The sequence below is a fragment of the Haliaeetus leucocephalus genome, unplaced genomic scaffold (genome assembly GCF_000737465.1).
Source record: "Haliaeetus leucocephalus isolate CR32 unplaced genomic scaffold, Haliaeetus_leucocephalus-4.0 Scaffold120, whole genome shotgun sequence".
Taxonomy (NCBI): domain Eukaryota; kingdom Metazoa; phylum Chordata; class Aves; order Accipitriformes; family Accipitridae; genus Haliaeetus; species Haliaeetus leucocephalus.
The window spans coordinates 1450696-1474999 of record NW_010972556.1 but is presented as its reverse complement, the minus strand read 5'-3'; the positions used below and the strand labels follow the sequence as shown (position 1 = coordinate 1474999).

The 24304-nt window shown below is 37.5% G+C and overlaps 1 protein-coding gene across 1 annotated transcript in view; it reads right to left on the bottom strand.

The window, feature by feature from the left end:
* OXCT1 (3-oxoacid CoA transferase 1) overlaps positions 1–24304 on the bottom strand; it is an 89575-nt gene that overhangs the window by 24999 nt on the left and 40272 nt on the right. Inside the window, exons 8-13 of the mRNA XM_010585831.1 lie at positions 12702–12809; positions 9895–10006; positions 9310–9404; positions 8612–8660; positions 5138–5210; positions 4299–4374 (exon numbers count right to left, since the gene is read on the bottom strand). Of these exons, the coding sequence (XP_010584133.1) occupies positions 4299–4374; positions 5138–5210; positions 8612–8660; positions 9310–9404; positions 9895–10006; positions 12702–12809 (513 nt within the window). The remainder of the gene's footprint in view (positions 1–4298; positions 4375–5137; positions 5211–8611; positions 8661–9309; positions 9405–9894; positions 10007–12701; positions 12810–24304) is intronic.

Sequence of the window (24304 nt, the reverse complement as noted above, 5' to 3'; positions counted from 1 at the left end):
TGCCAGTTTATTTTCATTTTAAAAATGTCTCTATCAACAAACGTGTGGTTCACCTCATGTTTAAAGTGTCCAAACCTTACAAAAGATGTACTTTGAAGCTCTGTAGAAAAACGACAAATAATGTATAAAATTATATTCCTAACACATTAGGTTATACTGACCTCTACAGATGGTAAATTGAAAGATTTATTACTAAATATTTACTGGGTTTCCTCATGTCTTCTTTTCAGATAATTTTCTTTGATAAAGCTTAGAATGTTTGTGTCATTTTATTTCAGTTTATTTCATTATAAACACTTTAATTCTTTAGGTTTGGCTGCTCCGAGTCGGAGCATTAAAAATTAAAGCTGCGGCTTCTAAAATTCAATGTTTATTTTTTTCCAAGAATGATCCATATTCATGTATCCAAACTTGTCACCCTGCACAAATTACATCACCCTCTTCCTCAGCCCCCTAACTGCATTACCTTAGCTATCAAAACATGAATTTTATACTCCAACAGAAGGATATACAAAGCTAGAGTTAATTTTCTTGCTCAGAATTTTATTTGGTTTATATTGTTTGTAAGTAATAGAGACGTTAAATAGTATCAGTCCCGGTATCATCCCTGAGGCTGCTGCTTGTTAACTGAACTGCTGGCCACCAGGCTTTGAGCCTGATGGTTTAGGAAATTACCAGCTTCCTTGGCACCATTGGATGTATCATGTTTGCCGTCATGGACTTAGACATATCCAGTTTTCTTAATCAGTCCCGAGTAGTACTCTTCTACAGTGGGTACTACCCATCCTCCCCCAAATTCTACCACTAGCCATAGAGACCATGACACTAAAGTCTAAGACAAAGATGTTGAGTACCTCAGCCTTCATCTTCAGGAATCATAGAATCATTTAGGTTGGAAAAGACCTTTAAAGTCATTGAGTCCAACCGTTAACCTAACACTACCAAGTCCACCACTAAACCATGTCCCTGAGTGCCACATCTACATGCCTTTTAAACACCTCCAGGGATGGTGACTCGACCACTTCCCTGGGCAGCCTGGTCCAATGCCTGACAACCCTTTCAGTAAAGAAATTTTTCCTAATATCCAATCTAAACCTCCCCTGGTGCAACTTGAGGCCGTTTCCTCTCATCCTATCACTAGTTACTTGACAGAAGAGACCAGCACCCACCTCAGTACAACCCCCCTTCAGGCAGTTGTAGAGAGCGATAAGGTCTCCCCTCAGCCTCCTCTTCTCCAGACTAAACAGCCCCAGCTCCCTCAGCCGCTCCTCACAAGACTTGTGCTCCAGGCCCCTCACCAGCTTGGTTGCCCTTCTCTGGACACGCTCCAGCACCTCCATGTCTTTCTTTGTAGCGAGGGGCCCAAAACTGAACTTGGTATTCGAGGTGCACCCTCACCAGTGTCAAGTACAGGGGGCAAAATCCTGCTGGCCATGCCATTTCTGATACAGGCCAGGATGCTGTTGGCCTTCTTGGCCACCTGGGCACACTGCTGGCTCGTATTCAGCTGGCTGTCGACCAGCACCCCAGGTCCTTTCCCACCAGGCAGCCTTCCAGCCACTCTTCCCCAAGCCTGTAGCGCTGCATGGGGTTGTTGTGACGCAAGGGCAGGACCCGGCACTTGGCTTTGTTGAACCTCATACAGTTGGCCTCAGCCCATCGATCCAGCCTGTCCAGATCCCTCTGTAGACCCTTCCTACCCTCGAGCAGATCAACCCTCCCTCCAACTTGGTGTCATCTGCAAACTTACTGAGGGTGCGCTCAATTCCCTCTTCCAGATCACTGATAAAGATATTAAACAGAACTGGCCCCAAAACTGAGCCCTGGGGAACACCACTTGTGACTGGCTGCCAACTGGATTTAACTCCATTCACCACCACTCTTTTGGCCTGGCCATGCAGCCAGTTTTTTACCCACTGAAGAGTACACCCATCCAAGCCATGAGCAGCCAGTTTCTCCAGGAGAATGCTGTGGGAAACAGTGTCAAAGGCTTTACTAAAGTCTAGTTAGACTATATCCACAGCCTTTCCCTCATTCACTAAGTGGGTCACCTGGTCATAGAAGGAGATGAAGCTAGTTAAGCAGGACCTGCCTTTCATAAACCCATGCTGGCTGGGCCTGATCGCCTGGTTGTCCTGTACGTGCCGTCTGACGGCACCCAGGATGATCTGCTCCATAACCTTCCCCAGCACCAAGGTCAGACTGACAGGCCTGTAGTTCCCCCGATCCTCCTTCCAGCCCTTCTTGTAGATGGGCATCACATTTGCTAACCTCCAGTCAGCTGGGACCTCCCCAGTTAGCCAGGACTGCTGGTAAATGATGGAAAGTGGCTTGGTGAGCACTTCGACCAGCTCCTTCCGTGCCCTTGGGTGGATGCTATCCAGCCCCACAGACTTGTGTGTGTCTAAGTGGTGTAGCAGATTGCTGACCATTTCCTCATGGATTATGGGGGCATTGTTTACTGCATATGCTTAAAATATTCTCTACCTCTTCTTCCTTTACACACAGAATTTTCCTCTCCATTAGAAATAGCAGATAAGAACGAAGAAAGGACTGTAATTATTGCAAAGAGCCTTCCTTAGCTCTGTTCCTAACATTAAGTGCAAGTAAATACACACATGCATGCACTAGGGCTCAAGTGTTATCAAGCTCTTATGAGACAGAAAGGATAGCTTCATGATGGTACTTACTCAAAACATGAAATTTAGAGTTATTACTTGCCTCTGAAATAATGGCGAATAACGTCAATCCAAAAACCCAAAAGCTACAGCGTATAAGAAATACTTAAACCAAACCTAAACACAAAGCTAACCGAAAAATGTTACAAGACACAGCTTAAAGTTTCCTTACACTATGAGCTTTCAGCAAACTCGATCTTTGTATCACCCCACACAAATCTTGTGACTAAAAAAAGATGCATCTCGCTCACAGTTCAACTTAACTGACGATAACATATCATCTCATTTACAGGAAAAGCAGGAAGATCTGAATGCTTACATGCTGGTTAATCCCATTTAAAAAATCTGTACTGTAGAATAGTAATAACACATCAATAAAGCAGATTACGAATCATCTGACCAACAGATCTCAAAACAAAGTAACCAAAAGGAAATGATTGCTGATTGGAAAGGCTCTTGGCTGGATTTATGGTGTCATCAGGCATATTTGCTCACAAGTAAATACAAACTCACTGCACAAGGAATTTGCAGACAGTTAAAGGCTAGTAAGAGTGGCAAATTAGGACAGCAAAAAGTTGCACGAACCCATGTGGTGTCTGCTAGTAAAAAGGTACACTTCAAAGGTAAGGAAAAGATAAATAAAAGCTACCCAAAGTTGTATTTTATACTTTTCTGTTTTGAAAATATACCTGTTTTTCATAAATTTGGGGCTGAACAGAATGGAGAGGCATCTTCATAAGCAAAATAAGCAATTCCAGATATGGAAAATAATGCCCTTGATATGGATGCAAAACTAAAATCAGCATCTTCCAGGGAACATAAAGCACTGAAGGAAGGACTATGTAAGTCTGCACAGTTTCAAGAAAAACTCAGAATACAATCTAAGCTTCGATGTTTCAAGAAATATGATTGTAAATGAATCGGTTTTATTAATGCAAAATGGCAGCTTCTTGTTTTGATAGTTCAGACCTTGAAAGACAAGTCACAAAAACTGTCAGTGAAAGAATTCCAACATCATGATCAGAAAAATGAGTCTAACTTCTATATGGCGAAAAGTATTCTGAAACAAAGTTAAAAGTGCACAAAGCTACTGGAAAAGTGAATATTACTTAGTCCCTGAAAGCATTGTATGGTATTGTAGAATTATTTGTGCCTGCAGTGCCTGTGAATTCTGTGCTTTTGTTCAGTCTAAGTCTCGGACAAAAGCTAAAGCTGAGTTTTTAGAAGCAGTTTAGACTGTTGAATGTTTTACTTCAACACAGATGTTACTAGCAAGTTGAAAATACCACAAAAATAATTCTGATAGTCTCCAATTGTGATGTATCTTTGGAAACTGATGCTAACTAGAATCAAACAAGCTCTGGACAGTCAACTAAATATATTGGGAAAATATCTGTAGAAAATACGTTGATTTTGAAGTTTATCTAAATACAGCAAAAGTTGAATTTTCACTCTAAAGATAACTGTATACATACCCTGAGCAAAAATATCTTCTATTTTAATGCTTTGAGCTTCACAACCCCCATTCTGCTTCAGCCCTTTTCTCCTTTGCCTGACCCTCAGCTACATATATATTATCCTAAATACAGTGCACTGACAGCAGTACAAACACCTACTTACAGGAATCATCCAGTTGGCCAGGTCACCGTACTTAGACACCTGCATAGCTCCAAGCATTGTCAAATCAACATGGCCTCTGGCAACAGAAAGTGTGTAATTAGCATACCATGTTCAAGTAACAGCCCACAAATCTTAGCAAGCTTTTGTTCACATTCTCATTACATCAATAGAAAAATGGTGGCATACCACAGAGGGAGCAACCATTTTGTCACACATGTAGTTGGGCTTTTTTTCCCCTCTAGATGTATCGCTGATACAAATTTTGCTGTCTGCACACTGAGCCTCAAAAATGTTATTACTTTTTCTGGTTTTGGTTAATTGCATGCACAGTCAATCAGCTCTGAACTCATACTTTTAAGTGCACTCCACATATTTACATGCACTCATTATCTTTTCAGAGCCATTAGGATTTAGTGTTTGTTTGCATCCAACCTCCTTGCTGAAAAACAAACAAAAAACAGGTGCAGATGGTGAATTTCCATCAGGGAGGTGGAATGAGGACCACAGTTGCAAGTGGATCAAAGAGAATATACAGAGTGCAAGTACAGATTAGATACTTGGAAATGACCAAATAGCAGTTGTTAAAACATAGTTATAAATGTGTTTATATATGGCCAGGTGGTGGTAGATACAAACATCACTACGGTATCTATTAGTTACAGTGGTTTTCTATTTCCAATAGCTAGACCTGATCCTCTGTAAACCATCACTGATTAAGTCCACGATCATTTTACAGGTTGTTAAATGCTAACCACATTTCAAAGAATTACTAATGAGTTCAGTCACTGACTCAGTTTATTCTTTCCATGTTTCAAAAGATCAGGGTTTGTGTTACGTACCCTCTTATCATTGCAAATGATTCATCACTAGAGAAATAGGAAGAACCTGGAAGAACAGTGACTGTCTCCTTACCTGTAAAAGAAATAAGCTATAGTATGTATGTATTTTGTCTCTTTGACAAATGAAGTCACAGCTATTAACCAAGAAATAAAGGGTTTTTATCAATTATTTCCTTTGGATTCTGTACAACTATGGACCTCATTACACTTACTATGTCACATGTAAACCTAATCAATCATAATGAATTGTGAAGCAGTTTGTTACAGTTCTTAATGACAGGATTGCCCGCTCTTTGGCCATCAGCAGCTGCAGGCAAGACATCACTGACACCAGAGGCTAAGAAATCTCTGTGGACTTCAGCCTTCTGCTCTATCCACAGGAAAAGTAAGAGGTAGCTCTCTTCTGAAACAGAGAAATAGAATCTTCAGGAGACAGGGAAGTTGCAAAGAAGAGCGAGTAAACCACATTGAACAGTCTAGAAAGATAACGATGTAGAATACAGAAAAATAAATGACAGATCTAGTCTACTCTTGCTTTGTTAAAGTGCACAGGAAAATGTGCTTCTGTGTGCTGTACTGTTCTCTGCACAGTGCTTGGGTCAAGCAATGGAGCACACATGCAAGTGTCTTATTTTGACTCTGCCCAGAGCCCACCCTTTCCTCTCCTGCCAGCACTTTGAATCAGTCTAAGCAACAACCATGTATACAGAGTGCCTCTGGAAAGGCATAAGAAACACAGCTGAAGGTGAAATTAGAGACTAAGCATGGCAAATTTGAGAGAAAAAAAACCAAAGACTTTAGCACCAGATAACATTGTGAAGAAAAAGTTAGTGTAACAACAAGGGGGAAGAGGAATGAGACATCATTAAACAGTTTCCAGAAAACAGGGAAAAAGAGACAATGAGATTAACTAAGAGGATGGGAAAAGGGAAGGAAACACTGTAGGAAAGTTAAAATAGAGACCTAAGTTACCTGCTTTGATTTATTGAGTTCACTTGATGTATATTATATTGCCAAGACATTGTATGGAAATTAAATTTTGACACACAAAATACCATAAAATTAAGGTCATACAAGTGGTCTTGCAGTCAGATCACAAGAATTCACCATGCTAACATCCAGCCCTGCTGAGACTGTCTGACTTCTCTTTCCCTACCAGGCACGCACCCAAGGAAGTGGGGAGACAACACCACCTGCAAGCAGCAACATGGACTGAGAACTCTGGGATAAAGTGACAAGCTAAGGCAATGCTGAGAAGAGACACAGGCTGAGGACCACAGAATAAGGTAACAAGAGCACTGTATTACCCACTTCTTGAAAATGCTCTCAGGAAGTCACTACTTATAAATATTTCTGCTGTAAGACAAAAGTCTACCTTTCAATTATAGTGAAGATAAACATCATGTGAGATATTCAGAAAATGGGACAAACAAAAAATGGTACATAGTTCAGAGAAATATAATTACATTTTCAGATAAAAATCTGGCAAAAGCCCAAACTGGGAGCATATTTTGAAAATGTGGACTTTGGGGGCTGATACTGACCCATTCCAGTCAATGAATGTGAACAGAATTAAATCCTGTCCCTTTGCCATTTAGCTTCTGTTTTCTTCACATGGTTTTATAAATTTGGCTGGAAAGCACCTAGAATGGTCTTAATCCAACTGTCAGGTTTTAGCAGATTCTGAATGTTTCAGCAATGATAACAATAATAATTATAGCGGTAACAGCTGAGGTTCAGCTATCCTGTGTCCTTTCTACTGCAGCTTCAGAGGAAGATGTGAAGGTGCTTAACGCTGAATTACCAATACTAGAATAATCTGGTTTCCATGTTGCATTCTGACCTCTTCTGTTAGCTTCATCCCTGCAAGATTACCTCTTCAAAAATATTTATCAACCATAAATAACAATTCAAAACACAATATAAAAACACAATGATTTCTCAGAGTATTTATCAAGTTATTGGATATTTTTTCCATCACCACTCTGTTAATGTGTTCATTTCTAATGCACCCGTATTAGTACTTAAGTTCTAGTGTGCGTGCGTATAATTTCACCTTTCATAGCAAATGTTTTTTATCTAAATAATTTTTTCTTTTCAGTGACACCTTCTATATATACTTTTTTCTTTTTTTTTTAAGAAAAAAACACCTCCATTTCAGTTCAAGCATTAACAGAGCTCTCAGGTGCTTCTGACACCTTTCTTCACACAGTATATCACAACAGTTACCCAGCTACTGGTGAAATGCTCGACTCAATTCCTTAATAATTTCTTATTTCAAATCTGAAGATGGCCTTAAATAACTCCTTGTTTAAAATATCATACTGAAACAGGGGCAATAACATCCTATGTTATGGTATGATAATGGTACCAATTAGTTTAGTTAAGCCAGGTAGCAGATACTTCAAGTCAGTGAACAATTGCTGGACTGCACCCTGATACTAAATTAAAAGCTTGTTTGATGTCAGTGCTTTATCTCCTTTTACTTTTCAGAGTTTAATTATACTTTCTAACAGCCGCTGAGAAGCATACTGTCTATACAGATACATATGTACACAGGCATACATATATGTATATGTATACATAAATAAAAAGTACAAAATGCATAGGTTTTCCACATGAAAAAAACAACTCTTAAGATGTCAGCTATGGGTCTATAACCTATACCATTAACGTCAATGAGACTTTATAAGGTGCCAAGGCCTACTTCTGTTAGTCACAATGCAATATGTACATGTTAACTTTACATGGAAACAGAGAACAGACACAGGCACAACTTTCCATGAAGAACACAGAAATCAAGACAGACGCACTAACCCATAAAAAGCTCAAGTTTTTACATTGTATGGCTGCTTCTGAGGTGCAATGCCCCAAAACAGCTGGGCAAAAACAGTACGTGAGGACTGGCATTCCCTCCCTAAAGTGGCAAAAGCAGCGGCCTGCAACAGAGCCCTACAGTGTGCCAGGTCCCGTTTGGGGAGCTCTTTCCCCCTGCCCTGGCTACTGCTCCCTCTCCAAATGCAAATGAGTTGCATTCCTGGCAACTCACTAGCCAGGAATAAACAAGGCCATTATACACAGGACATTTTAAAACATGTCCCAAACATAAATAATTGAAAACCATTTTCTAGAAAACACAAGGTGAAAAGTAGCAGGAAAACAAATCCGTATTCACATATAGGCTTCACAAAACAATCCCACTTATGAAAAGGAAGATTTGACCCTTTACTGCCTGGCCTGGAAGAGAGTTTCCTTCAGTAGCTACTAAAATGCATCAAAGCATAAGCTTTCTAACCAGAATATTAAACATCTCCGTTGATCAAAACCAGCCTGCACTTAAAAGAAGACAAAAATATTAATATTTGTAAGTAAATAAAACAGGAGTCTGGGTTCAAATACTGACTCAAAAGAAAATTTTTAGATTAACACTGAATAAGCATTTTCCATAAATTAAATTTATTTAAAGTATTTTACCTGCATTAATCAGGTCTGGATCTACTTCATTTTCAAGTGGATAAGGACCCTGACAAGAATAGAGACATATGTCAGCTTTGTATTAAAATACCTTTGAGACACAATTCATAACTGCTTTATTATTTCTAATGCTTATTACTGACAACAGATCATCACAGACATGCATTTTTTTATCTTTAGCAGAGCAACACCCCTGATGACACAAGCCACAATTTACATCAACTAACATATCAGGACTGATGGACATATTGGCTGTTAGAATTACTAAATAACCATGAAGTAGGGAGTTTGTTTGGTTTGGTTTTTTTGGTTTTTTGGTTTTAACCAAAGTGAGACATTTTTCAGAAAAAGGTATGTAGGTGCAACTTCATAAAGCCATACAACAGTGAAAATAATATTCACTTTAAGCTTTATTTAACATCATGTCTGCTAAGGCTTACAAGGCTTGGTCTTGCAAACTACTGAAAGTTCTCGCTTCTTCCAGCAAAACATGTACTTAAGAACACACTTACCAAAGTAGCACTATAATCCTGAAATGAACATTTCCTTAAAAACTTCCCTGTGCTACAATGAGAATTTTATGATCACACAATATTGCATATATTTGAATATGATTTTTAGTTGGGGGTGGGCAGGGAATAAAACTCAGCCACTGCAAGGTAAGTACACTGCAATAAGTGACCAAGATATATTCTTACCAAACCCAGGACTCCATTTTCACTCTGTAAGTGAACAGTTATGTCTGGACTGATGAAGTTACTGGCCAACAGTGGGATTCCAATACCCAGATTAGCTGAAGAGAATGGGTTAAGGAACAAACAGGAACACACTTACTGCAAACTAGTAAATTAAAAAAAGTTATCATTGTACTAGTATTAGATTAGAACTGTTCTCTTCACAAACACTTCCATTTTTAGTTAGATGCCTCAGATTTGTGATGAATTATTTTGCCATTTGGGCTGTCTAATTGCATTCTGTCAAATCCTTTACATGATAAAAAATGCACAGTGCAAGTAAGCTTCATTTCCAACATATGTAACTTTTTTCAGGAAATTCTTGCAAGACATTCAACTGCTAACAGACTTTCCAGATATGCCTGATTAAAATTCCAGGTACCCTATGCCTTAACATCCCATCTATTTCAATAGGGTGTTAAGAAAATGAGGGAACCCCAGGCTCTGGGAAAGACAATGAGCATGGTAATTAACCTGTTTTAAACAAAACAGCTGCAGTTGTTATTCTTATGAGTCGGCACTTTAAGCTATAGCACAGCTGAAGGATACCATACATGCCATCCTCAAACTCCAAAGCAGCCCGTCTGATGATCCTCTCTCTCACATTGTCTCCTTGTTTTTGTTTGGCTTTTGAGTCTTCAGGCTTTCGGATTGATAAGCGCTGCAAAAGAAGTAATTGTAAGTAAAGATTAGAATCCAGATTCTAAAAAATTCTTGCTTCTCAAGAGACAAAAGCCTGATTTGTGATTGCACTGAGATATTTGGTCTAAGAATAACGTTATCTATCCATCTTCCACAAAAACCAACCTTTTATTCTATCAGTTCAAGCTTATCTAAGCCAATGGAGTCATCAAATATCCCCAATGATAGCTTTAGAGCAAAATGTTATTTCTTTGTCTGTATTGCCAAGGTTGAAAGAGTATGTGACACATATGCCACTGGTTAAGAAGGCACCAAGCATTAGTGCAAATACTAGCAAGTCTGAGATTCATTACCTCAGAGATACCTAAATAGATTTGTAAAATGTCAGCCTAAAACACAAATACTGCTCTCCTTCTGCATTCATTCAGTTCATTGGTGCTGTTCTAGATTTATATGCATGAGACAGACAAATGCCAGTCATCTAAAGATACTGGGAGCTAAGCAACTAAGTTTTCAAACATAAATCTGTATCATCTTGCATAAATCTGCTTGAAGTTGCTTCCTGAGATTTCCTGGCCTTAGGCTGATGCTTTCTAAATCACATGTAGGTGAAAATGCCATGACATTCAAGAAGTTTGTAAGACCTTTTTTTGTAAATTATTGTTTACATAGATTATGTTCTTTGCACAATCCTCCCATGCATATAAGGCTGCTCTGGGCAACATCATGTCCTGCACCCCCATTATGTCTTCACATCCTTTCCTACTTCAGGCCATAACGAACACATCAGGCAAAATTATCCTCTGTTCTTTTTCATCACCACAAAAGAATTTTTGTAGTGTCTTTTTCTCCCATGTTGGGATTCACTTTCCTCTTAGGCAGTCAGAAAGAGTCAGTATCAATCCTCTTGAATTTCCCAGCAACTTTCTTTTTATGCCTTGGCTATTTTCCCTAGAATTGTTTCACTTATGAGTTATGGAAAAAGTAAGAACAATCACAGAGGGTTTCTCTGCAGCAAAAAGAATGTTGGATAGAAAGTATGACCTGCATTACAGGGACCACATCTGAGCCAAATTAGGCAGGAACTGCTATTTAAAGCCAGTAAGAATTATGACAGACTAGTTCCTCTTTATTCTCTTTATTCCTCATCTCTCCTTTTACCACTTATCATACTCAACGCTTTCATAGGTACAGCCACTTCCTTCTTGTATCATCTTTTACAGAAGAGTAAATAAATCTGCCATTTCCTTCCTATACTTCTATTAATGAGAGGTGCCACTGCCAGAATTACAAAATTACACAAACAAAATTAATCTCTGTTACAACTTTGCTGTGCCATTTATAGTAGCACTTTTTTCTTCCCCCTCTCACTTCCTTTTTTTCTTAAGCATATAGGGAAGGGGGCAGTTGACTAAATAGGTGTATTCACTTATGCAGCCAAGCCAAAGAAAATCAGGTGTTTGTATAAAGGTCTTCCCTGGACAGAGTCACCCCTTCACCCACTGCCAAACTGCAATAGGAACAGCAGTTTAAAAAATGCAAAATGGATTTCTCTCATGAAAGTTAAAAGCTTTTCTGTGAGATACTGCATCCATTCAGAAGAAGGAAACAGGCCATTAATTGCAGTCTAACACAACATGCCCAGAGAAAGAAAAAAGGGGAAAAAAAAAAAAAGGTTTGACACATCTGTTTCTAGTCAAATACTCAACAACTTGCGATATGCTTTTGCAGAATGAACAGATGGAAAGGAAAAAAAAAAAGCTTTTAAACCTCAAAATTCATAAAAGCGTTTACTCAGACAAAAGGCCTTGTATGACTTTCTAGGACTTTGTGACTTGATTTTAATAATAAAAGTTTAATTATTACAATTCCTTTCTGCACTTTTTTTTCCCCAAGATATTTTTTTCCTTGTGTCACATATCTCCCCCTCCACCAGCTCTTCTGATGACATTTTGATTAATTCCCACCTCCAGAGTATGGAGACACAGGAGAAATATAGAATTTTCAATTGCACTTCAAGAGCATTGTCACACCACCAAAATGAATATAGGGACACAGCTTGAGTGAGGCAAAGCCACAGAAACAAAGATCAATAACTTAATCATGTTTTCAATGACAGAATATTATTGCTGCAATTTTTAATAGCTACTGACATCTTTTATTCAGACCAGAAATGCTACTGGCTAAAAAATTCCTGATTAAAGAAAAGGAAAGAAAGGTTCCAGGACCTTTGCAATGTAACGTGGTTCAATACGCAGCACAAAAAGGACTGAGACTGGCCCTATGTGCCCACGTCAAAAGCTGTCCAGCAGAAAAGAAAGTATCCAATTGTTCAAGTAAGTTCGTAGTCTATTTGTTCCCCTTGTTGGGTCTACAGAAGGTGAACTGAGACAAGGAAGGAGGATGAAGTACCATTTTCCATCAAATTTTCAACTGCGTTAAAGCCATCTAGGACTACAGGCAGTTGCTCCAAATTATTCAGGGACTGAACCAAAGAGGCTGAGGTATAAGAAACAAGGCTCAATTCTCAGGCTTCCAACTAACTACTAACTACCTAAGGACCTACCTAAGCTCTAGTACTTAGCAAAACTTGACAGGTCTTTCTTATACTATTTTCTCAGTGCTAAGACTTGGTAGCTAGAGTAAAAACCCTGAAAATTCTAAAATACACCCCAAGCTGAAATATGTTGTGACCAAGAAGCTAGGTTACTTACTTCAATTCTCTTCTCAAACTTCTCTCCTTGTATCAGACGATCAACATAGATTTTGGGAACATGAATGTCTTCTGGGGCAAATGCTCCTATATCAACAATTTCTTCCACCTACAGAGAGAAAAGGGAAATTGAAAATATGTAGAGAAAAGTATTCAGTGAGAGATTTTATTAGCAATGAAGTTTCAAATATTAAATATACAGTGGATCAAATAAAGAAAACTAAGGAATGGGACAAAATAGATATACCCCTTAAAATACACTATTTTAGATGCTTATCTTTCCTCTTCTTTCAAAGGATATTTCTACACACAAATTGAAAGTAGTTTATATTTTAACAGCCCGCCTTGTACAAGCACCTAAAAGAAATATACCATGTGCAGTTACATCAGAGTTATTTGTACCTACAAATAATTGCCATCCAAACAGAAGGAAACAATACGCTGGTAACAAAATGTCAGAGTACAAAACAGAAGTACAAATTTTAAGTACACAAACACAGAAGCAGGCTTGAAGTTTCTCCATAGTGTACTCAAAAATAAAATTGAATACATTTGAACTGTAATAATTGATTGCAAGAAAGATGTGAAGATCTAGAAGTCTCTATAGTTAGTGAAACAGAGATTCAGCGCAAAATGGTACTGATCCACACATAGTACATTTGAAATGTCACCTATTTGGAGCACCACAGACAACAGGGGTTTCCTTCGTTCTGTGTCTGAGTTCAGGGTGGTCTAGCTAGAGACCCTGCTGTGGCCAGATGCCTGCAGCACAGACCCTCAGCCATGTCTGGTGCTTTCCCTGGCAAGTCTCAGGTGCAGAAAGCACATCTCACTCTGCCACAAAACAGACACTACTGTTAGGGCTGTACCTGCATCCGACCACAGAGAAAACGTATAACGTTAAAGCAACAGGTCAAAGATAACATCTGAAACAATCTACTCAAAAAGAAATTAAATAAGTTTCCAACTGCTTTTTCACCAGGAACTAGTTAAACTTTCAGGAATGTCCAAAGTCTAAGAACCCCAAAACAAGACCAAGGGTATGATGTATCAGTAGGGGTACATAACTTAGCAGCCATCACTAGTGAAGGAACACTGAAGAGCTTAAAATTCAATTTGACATCCTACTGTTACTGCACAATGTGATCAATAATAAAATCTATAGTACATCTGATAGACAATTACCTTCCTACCATGCCTTGCAGTGTGACAATAAACAAACAAACAAATCCACCTTAAAAGCAGCAGAGGAAGACGAAAAAATAACAAACTAAAGATCACAGGATCAGTTTCAGACAATCCCTAAGAAAAACCCTGGAGTAAACAGACAGGAAGAGACAAGTTATGAAATCTGTAAGGCAAAGGAGGTAAGGAAGAGGCGATAACAGCCACTGCCACACCAACCTCAGTGTTCATGGAGAGCAGAATCACACATCCAGAAAGTCCTTATCCACAAGATAAGGAAAGAAAATCAAATCAGTATTTTAAAAAGTCAGACTACTGTTTTAATGAAAAAACAGTGCAATCACATCTGTGCCCTATGAAGTTTCTTATCTTATACATGAATTTTAAAATTAATAAGCCGACAAAGTCAAACACAGGGTAAAATGAAAAAATCCTGAAGCACACAGCTGAAGCACACTATGCTCTTGGTGCACTGACTGCTATTAGAACATGCTCAAAAGGGAGGAGATGCAGGGGACAAGATTTTTCAATGAAGCCATAAGCAAGCAGATGATCTGTTACCAGCAGAACTCCCAAATTCACCTTTTCTAAATATATTTGTCTTCACTTACCAGGTGGAAAATTAGGCCTGGGGAATACTAATTGCTACCGATCTGAACTTTCTCATAAAAGAACTACATTTATTTGCTGCAGTAGCTGAGATTATAAAACCAAAATCTTTGCTGGCACAATTCAACCAACTTCAACAGAATTATGCTGTCAGAAAAATTGACACACTGTATCTCTCCCCCCATAGAATACACAGAATAATTTATCCAACAATAAATTGCTGGATTTTGTTATTAGCCACCCCATTGCCTTAACTGGTTAGTATTTTGTCTCTTTGGAAACAGCAGTCAGCATGATAGCTTTTCCTCACAAGAACCAGCAATGTAATTATTTATGATTTCAGTATATTATCCTAAATGAACATAACACAGACAATCTGTATTTTTTCCTAGGGATTTCAGATGGCCTAAGGATCCCTGCAGACTGGAACACCTTTGTGTTCACAGGCAGCCCCCCATTATTCTTACCGGTGTTTTGCAATTTCCATGGTCTACCATTATGTGAAATAAGCATCAAATGTGACTAAAATTAAGTAAGTTAAAATATCCATATAGCAATAAAATGGAATTTTGAAAAGGGATTAAAAATTTGCACATAATGTCTGCAAGAATACCTATCATCCAGTTCTGCAAGTGAAATTGATCAGCATGTTTGTATGAAAAAGAAAGCATTTGTGCAGGGGAAGTACAAATATCATCTGATTGCTCCAACTCTCTCTCCCGACTCTGCTCACAGGGAACTAGATGATACTCCAGCTGAGACACTGTAGACGGGCTGCCAGCAGCCTCCATCAGTGTTGCCAGCACTGCTACCACAGATGAAGCTGTGCCAATGGAAGTGAATCCAGGAAATCTGATGGCTATGGGAATCAGCAACTTAACTTTCTGTGACCACTGCAAGACACAACCCAAGCATCTTTCTAGATTAGAATGATAATGCAAAAATAAAGAGTTCCATAGCTGGGCATACTGACTTCCCTTTCAGGTTTCATATTCCTTTGTGAGTCTTTTCTGTAACACATCCACAGCCTAAGCCTCAGTGAGACATGCAGGAGAGCATTCATATTAATAATTAAAAGTATGTGTGTGAGTTTTCTTGCTGTTCTGCTCTCCATCCTATCTATCCTTTTCTTCTTTCTTCTCCCTATTTACCTTGCCTCAGGCTTTACTTTGTCATGTACAGAAGAACCCCTGTAAACATCAAAAATCAGTGTATCGCGTCCCATCCACAAGATACAAAGTCTGGCAAAGCATGAAGAGGAAACTAATCAGGGCAGACCAACTCCTGCACTTTTTTCAATTAGCAAATCAAAATACTCCAGTACCATTTAGATTGCCTTGATCACATGTGTTCATTTTAAATCTTAATTTCATCAACATGCTAAAAGATAGAAAATGTTTGCATCTTTGCTACACAGGTGAAGCTAAACAGTAACTTCAAGAGACTGTATGGGCTGAGTTCCCTCTCCTGGGAAGGCTCTGACACATGATTCAAATATCTTTTCATTGTTTCAATAGTTTCACAGTATTGGTTTTCTTCCTGGGTATAAATGTTCTTGCAAATCTTGTCTGATTGCTGACAATGGGAGCAGAATGAATAAATTCAATCACTTCTGAATACTGGTTTATCGGCAAGTACACCCAGAACATAAAAGCTGTTCTCTGCTATGAATCACAAGAGCCTTCTGCCATTCCTTTTGGTATCAGCACTCATAGAATCAATGGTCATTTGTTTCACAATATCATTTCCTTCTGTAATTTACATCTACTTTTCCCTTTTTAAAGTAGTTTGATTTATTTTTGCTTATGGAAATTCAGCTACTCTTCTACAGTTTTATTTCAGAATTTCTGAAGGCTTCCAGAGAGAGAAAGGGAACCTCGAAGGTTATGGTCTTCAAGTAAGAAAGATAAAAAATTCCAGTTCATGACCAAAAATTGGCAAGGAAATTACAATGACACAACTACTCATGCCAAAACACTTGAAAATAAAAAGGCCTTTCCTTTCAGAATGTACCTTTTAGCCTATTTCTGCAGCCTAATTAGGTCCTTTATGATATGTGAAATGTTTTCAGCTGTTTTAGTTTTAAATCTCAGTTTTCATAAGATTAAGCTATAACCAGAAATGACAATATAATTCCTTATTATGGGAAAAAAAATCAAAAACGTGCGTGGGTGGGTGGGTGAGAGAGAGAAAGAGACTGGGGGAGAGAGCAAGCGCTTAACAAAATCTATGCCATTTTAAGTAGCTTATTTTTACACTGGCTTTATTAAATCTCTCTATCACTATCTTAATTATCCTAGTACACTTCAGTTCTTCAAACTGAAATAATAAAAATACCCAGCAGAACATAACTAGAATAAAACTTTACAACTGGTCAAATGTCCAATCCAACAGAAGAATGAAATCAAATTTAGCCCCTTAGATGCTCAAGACAAACTCATTAGAGCACTTCTTTAGGTCACTACTGGAAGAGTCAGGATGTCACTGCACAATTCATTGTAACATTTCTAAAATTGTAAGAAGTTAAAAAAAAAATTTAAAACAACACAGTAAGGGCTATGAGGAAAAGTTGTATATGGCTGGTTCACTCCAGATCACAGAAACTGTGATTAACTGTTCCCTACGGCTAATGACAAACAAAAATAATTTTAATTGTTTAGACTGAATTTCACAAAAAGCTTTGATATTGTAAAACAGTGGAATACACTCTGAAAACAGGTCACTGGAAATTAGGAACACACTATACAAACTTACTGGGCTACAGGAAAAAGCAAAGCAGGTTAATATTTACTCAGTTCTGCCTGCATGCAGGGAGATGAAGCAGAGGATCTTCTGAGTTCAGTTCTGTCCTTTTCTGACTCTAAGATCACACAGACCATGAAATTTCTACTCCTGCAAAACCCCTATGGTAATGAAATGACAGTCAATAGCCATCCTGAAGAAGAGACTTTTACAACTTTAAAAAGCAAGCAGCTACCAAGTAGTCTGATAAAGGCACATCTTGGTCAATAATCACCACGTTATGCTCACATCAACCTTGGAATACATGTCTTCATAAGCATACTGAGGGGCACGGGAACAGTAAAAATCTGTGAAGTTCAGATTTATTAGAGCACCTTTAGCCTAATGAGACTGATCTGGGTCACACTGAAGGTCCATTTAATCCAGTAACCCTTCTTCTCAGCAAAGAACAGGAGCTTAAAAGACAGCATGGTACTTCTAGTTATATTCTTCCAGCTTCTAGCAATGTGCAGTTTAAGGATGTCATCAGTCAGAGGCTGCACATAGACTACCTTGCTTTATAGCTTCTGATAGACCATGAACTTGTCTAATAGTTTACTCGGAACCCAAAAGACTCTATCATTGCATTTCTGCAATTTATCTAGTATGAAAAACATTTCTCATTATCTTTTGTAATTTCACTGTGTGCTTCCTTCCTTTGCAATACAGGAACAGCACGGAGCTGTTCTTTATTTGCCCGTTCCATACCAATGAAGATGCTATGTATCTTTACATTTTTTTCCCTGGTTTCTAGTAGACTGTTATCCTCTATTAACACCACACAGGAAAACAGTGAGGTGTGTTGCCAGTACGTCATATCCAATCATTAGGGAAGCAAAGCTGACATAAATCTTCTAGGTTTGTCTCCAGGTTTTTCGTCATGTGGCTACAGATCCTTATAAGTTAGGAACCCCTGCTAGATTATACTCATTTCAACTTTGTTTTCTCTGTTCTAAGTCTCCTCAATTACCTCCACTTCTAGTTGCCTCAGGCTTAATCTCTTCTTTCACACTTCTCTGCACCTGCTGCCTGTTTTCTCCAACTACCCCTTTCCATTCCACACATTTAAGATCTTCCTCCATGCTGTACTGCTGACAGCAAAGAAGAAAACAGACTGCACTGAATTACCTGCTCTAGGTACTCATGCATAGCAGTTCTGGGATAACAACTGCGAAAAAAAGAAGCAGCATACTTGATTACCTGCAAAAGCTATCTATATGTAAAGCTGTATGCATGCATGAAAGAATATGAAAAATTTAACCAGCAGCCTCTGAAAAAATTCTACCATATACATAGAGCTACACTTCTTCAGATATTTTTAGGCTAGTCACATTCCACCACAGCCAGGATATACAATATTCCTAAGTTTCCATAACATGTTCAAAGTGAGAAGATACTGAAATTTCTCAAAGGCATAATCCTAAGAAAACAACACTCTCAAAACAACGTATTTTCACCTTTTCTTTTTTCTTATAACTGGGCAGTTTTACCCAAAATAAAAACTCACTTAGGCAGACTCACTTAAATCACAATAGAAGTGATTTTGTAAAAGAGTAGCTACTTCAACAATAAATGCCGGCAATCAAGCGTGCCTATAAATATGTACTGTAAAAATGTTTTCAGTAAATTTAAACTGAAACTTGCAGGTTTTTCCTCAAGATGTTCACAAAGTAGATAATGAATGAAAAAGCAGAGTCTGCTAACTATGATTGGTTACTGAAGTTACTCCATTAAATTGCTGGAATTGCTTGTTTGACTATTTGCACAAGTAGGTCTATATAATTTGGTATGCATCAAAAAGTGGAAGTGATAAATGACAGCTGTATTCTTGCTTCCTTAAATTTATTCATTTGGATTTTACACTATTTTTCTACTGTGAACTACCTGAATTAAAAGTATGAGAGATTACTTCAAGATCCAGCAATCTACCAGTCCCAGTATTACCAACCAGCCCAACCTCCTGCAGCATGCAAACCCAAGGAGTGATGCCTTCCTAAACCTTTCTTAAAATCTGGTTGTTTTGATGTAAGCCAGCAATGAACTTATGCTAGCTGTGATCACGTTTTGTGACTCGTGCTTTCTTGATGAAATGAGGACACTTCATAGTGCTCAGTGCTTATTTTTACTATACTCAACTGGATGATAGTAGTGACAACAAAAATGGGAACATAATTATGTTCTTACCTTTTAATTATAAAGTGCCTAATTTGTATTCAGCACCTAAGTTCTTAACACAAAATGAAACATAACCATCCACATGGAATACATAAAATTGCCTTCTCAGATCTGTAAAAGGCAATTTTGGAAAATATTTTTTTTAGATTACATTATGTAATTATTTTTCAATCAAATAATTAAAAATAATTGGAGAAAAAAACAGAAGAAAACAAACAAACCCCAAAATTAGTGAATATAGTCTTCATTTGTTAATGGCTAGCTAAGAGCAAAAGAAGTTGCTTAACTTGTAGCAGATACCTCTGCTGAGTAAGGTAACTGACCACATCCCAAATCTTTCCACTCCAGAACAGAATAGCTGCTAACAATATTAACTCTACTGGAATGATATCATTTAACATTTTTGCAAACAAAATGTATGTTGCTTTAAATACATTATTCCTGTATTTCATTGCTTATTTTCAAAATACATTAGATCGAAAGCCTGTGAACTGATTAGAAGGTAAAAATAAGTAACTGACATTTTTTATTAAAATTATTCACATATCACCAAGAAGAATCAAAACCTTAAAAAAAAAATTAGCTTTAATCCCAACAAAAGATTTTGTTTTCTTACTTATATCAGAGAAATGACAAATTGAAAGAGACTGAAAGAGATCTCATCTTCTACACATTCAAAGAAATGTAACTTAAAGGTCAGGAGATAAATTCAAGCTTTACTTTCAAAAATTAACTAAGAGGAATTTAAGTACTGAAGGGACAGGTAGAAAAGTCAAAAAAAAAAAAAAAAATTGCAGATTTAATTGCACCACCCAAGAAAGAATTCTTTGTATTTCCAGACTATGCAAGTCCAACTAAGCCACCCTCAAATTCAAGGAATACCTCTAACTAAGGATCAGACCAGAGCATGCTAAGCAGGAGACATATAGGAAGGTAATGAGGGTAAAACAATGTATTAGCAGCTATTTTGTAACAAATTATGTTGCTGGTTCTCTCTGGTAAGAAAAAGAAACCCCACAGGTATTTCAATAAAGGCAATGAAAAGACACATCATGTCAAAATGGCACTTTATGTGCACATATGTATCAAGTATTAGTTATACTCCTTATTTCAGACCTTCGTTATAGACAGTAGTTCACAAAGATTTCTGAAAACTACTTTACATGCTACCACTTTCTTTCTCAACGAGGGATCAGTGTGGTCTGTTTCACCTTCAAAATCATAGCAGATATCCTAAATCCCCAAAGTATTCAAGATCAATAAAACTTTTTAGCAGTGTTAAGGAAGAAGGTAGTCAGAGTATTTTTCAAGGAAAGGATTGGAAGAAAGAAAACAACTGATGGTAGTATGTCATGCTGTTTAGACACTTTCAACAGATTAATCATAAACCACAGAAATGTGGGTATCAAGAAATTGCAAGTAACAAATTTTAAGAAAAATAAAACTTTTCTGACACTTAATCATTATCCTTCCTAAAAGCTGTGTAAAAAGGAGAGCACTAGACATACATGGAAATAAAAAACAAGAATAAAGTGCTTCATAGAACCAAAAATATTATTTGATGCTAAAGCTGACAGAAACATGTTAAATCAGTCCTTCACACCATAAAAATGAAAGTTTTTGCTTATCACAGCCTGATGAGAAAATTCTGATTTCTTTCCCTCTAGGAATGGTGAAAAATTGTCTTTAGCAGATCTGACATTCAAAGTCATAATAAGTGTGACCTCTAATCTCCTGATCATACCAAGTATTCTATTCTGTCTCTGTATTTATTAATCAGGCAGAATAACCACTGAAGCACATCGAGCCAATACCAATTGGCTTAAAATTCCCAACAGAACTCTTACTCAATGTATTTAAATTGGTTTTTATATAAACTGTTTGTTTGGGTTTTTAACCCTGCCCTTGCCAGCCCCCTCAAAATAGAAATACAGTAATGATAGGTTTCTTTGCTGTATGTGATTTGTCTGAATTGTTGAAAGAAAAATTCAGCACTCTCAGAAACCTTCACATTCATTTAGCAATTTTTGTTCTTGTATCTGAAAGTCTAGACAATGTCTTGAAGTGGGTGGTTGGGTGGCCAACTTCATATAACTCGTATGGTCCTCTGCTTTCCCATAAGCCTCCTGGCACACATCTAAATTGGATACATTTGGTTAGTGGATGTTCAACGTTGATAGAATTTGATGGAATCCATCACAAACAGCAATTCATTTCTACTTGTATGATGGCTCAAGTTAGTCCCTTAAATCTGGAGTTTCTTAAAATCCCAGATTAGTTCTATTTTTGAACGAATGAAGCACATCTACCATCACATTTCTGTAAAATTTAAGACCAAAAACATGTAAAAATAGCTTTTCTCAATGCATGAACAGGAGAAACTGAGTGTATATATAGCTCAGGAAAATCAAGTGATAGTCTACTTTGGTGTGCATGGGGGGACAGGAGTCTCTTCTAATAGCTGGTGGCAAACGCAAACAAACACAAAGCATATAACCCCTCCTAATAACCCCAAATACCACAGCATCAAGAATGTGCTGCTGCCCAAGACAGGAAGCCTGTTACTCAGCTGGCCTCATCCCAAGATGTTACAAAAGCCACAAGTCTTTTCAAAATACAGAATTAAAAAAACAAAAAAAACACCACAACAGCACAAATCAACAGAAACAAAGGTGCATAAGAACGTGTCTAATTCACTTGAAGGGACAAGGGAGACCCATGAGACATCAGTATAACTTCCATCAGCCTGCAATTCAAATACACAAAAATTTTGGCATAAAAATGCAAGTGTCTATTTTGAAGGTACTGCGGGGGAAAAAATGGTACCTGAAACTATTTTTACTGAGAAATTTAGTTTACTTAAAAACCTAATTATTAGATGCGTTTGTACCTTCATTTGCAGCTCTTGATGCTCAGAGTATTTAAGAAATTCAGCACTTTGAGAGCCTGGGGGGCACAAGTGGTCCTTAGCACATTGTTTACACAGCCAATTGACTACATACCTTCCCCGGTTTGATCAGGAATGTATTCCAGCTCTCCTCTTTGCTTTTGCCTGCTTTTTTCAACAAGAAGCAAAAAACTGATATAATACGTAATATGACTTACTCCAAAAGTTAAAAAAAAAGAGAAATGTGCCTGGTTTTCTATAATAACAAACCCCAAAACACCTGTTTTATCATGAAATTGTTTTAAGATTTGTTTAGCTATTGCTTTCTCCAGCTTAATCACAAGTGGCAAACTAAGGAACTTAGTATCTAATTCACAGGAATATCAATAGGAGCACACTCCCACACACTGGACTTCATGAGAGCAGGTTTTCTATAAAGCAATTTAACACAGCTTTGGAGAAAAAATGGAAGACTGGCAACTTTCAAATAAAACACCAGGAAACCGTTTAGGAGACAGAAATAGAAAACTACTCTATGGTCCTCATCCATTCTTCTACCATCTTCTGCAGCCTGAAAAATCAGCATGATTTGAAGTCAAGACAGTCTTGGTATCTCAATTCTTTACTTCTCTTTAAATCCTCACTTTCTTCACTGAATAATTCTATTCTATAGCATTTGCAGGGAAGGATGTGCAAGAGAAGACTAAAATCTGAGCTACTGATTCAAAAGATTACTCCAAAATTCTCACTGCAGCAATAGTTACAAGGCTGCAGGTTTTCAAATCTCAATGTTTTGACCACCTGAAAAAATGCATTTGTTTCATGTCAGTAGGCAATTACTCACTTTGTGAACTTTTTGTAAGATTTTCAGTCTGAATGTCAAATTCTTCTCATTTTGTGCTAGAAATCTCCATCAGAGATGTTCATAGCACAGGAAACAAATTATTGCTTTAAGACACATAAATAAAAGTATGTATACATATAAATTCCTTGAATCATAGCTAAAACTCTCTCTGCACCATCCTTTCAGTAATACAATCATGTATATTTTAAAATGCAAAGACTGATAAATCATTGATTGATTGATTGATTAACAGATCTTACACACAAAGCAGGGCATAAGAACTATTAATGTATTGTACATATTAGTACATACAACAAAAAGTTAAAACTAGAGTGTTTTAAATCCTGTTAATTTTCAAATTCTTATGATACAGGACATGAGTACTATTAATGGAGTATACTTTAAATGCACAGTATGCCAGACTTTCTACAAATTGTTATGAAAAAAACTAAATTTAGCTTTAGGAGCAAACAGAGGCTTTCCAACAGTTTCCCCAGCACACTGACTTCCTGGCAATCTGCAGTATCTACTGATCAACCATGGGCTTGCTTTAACTTGTTCTTTCTGAATGTCATATTTGTTCTTAACATATGTGACAAGGATAAAAGCCTTTTTTTCATTAAACATTATATTCACATCTGCAGTGAACTTCTGAAGCTGAATGCTAAGAAAGCTTATGATACTCATTCAAGAAAGTATCAATTTAGAAAGGAATAAAACATAAGAGACAGACAAAAGAAAAACAAATTCAAGTCTTCCAGCACAATGTTGTTTGTAGGTAAAACTATCTGAGCAGCTGTCAGCAACAATTTGATCTGCTATGTATTTTAACCACTAATTCACTACTCCAGCAATGAAGTGCCAAATCTGAACCCACATAATTAGAGGGTATTTACAAAAGAGAAGAAACCATAGGAAAAAAAAACCAACAAACAAAACCACATAGCTAAATTAACTATTAAAGAAGTTTATTCCCCTGAAAATCAGAAGCACGTTAACTAAATGTAAAAAGAACTACCTTACGACCTCCCTTCTAGTCCAGTCTATTCCAGTGCTTCTCAAATCATCATAAGATGGTCCACACAACAGCTGTAAAAATGTTTTGGTTTTCTGTTCTTTTAAT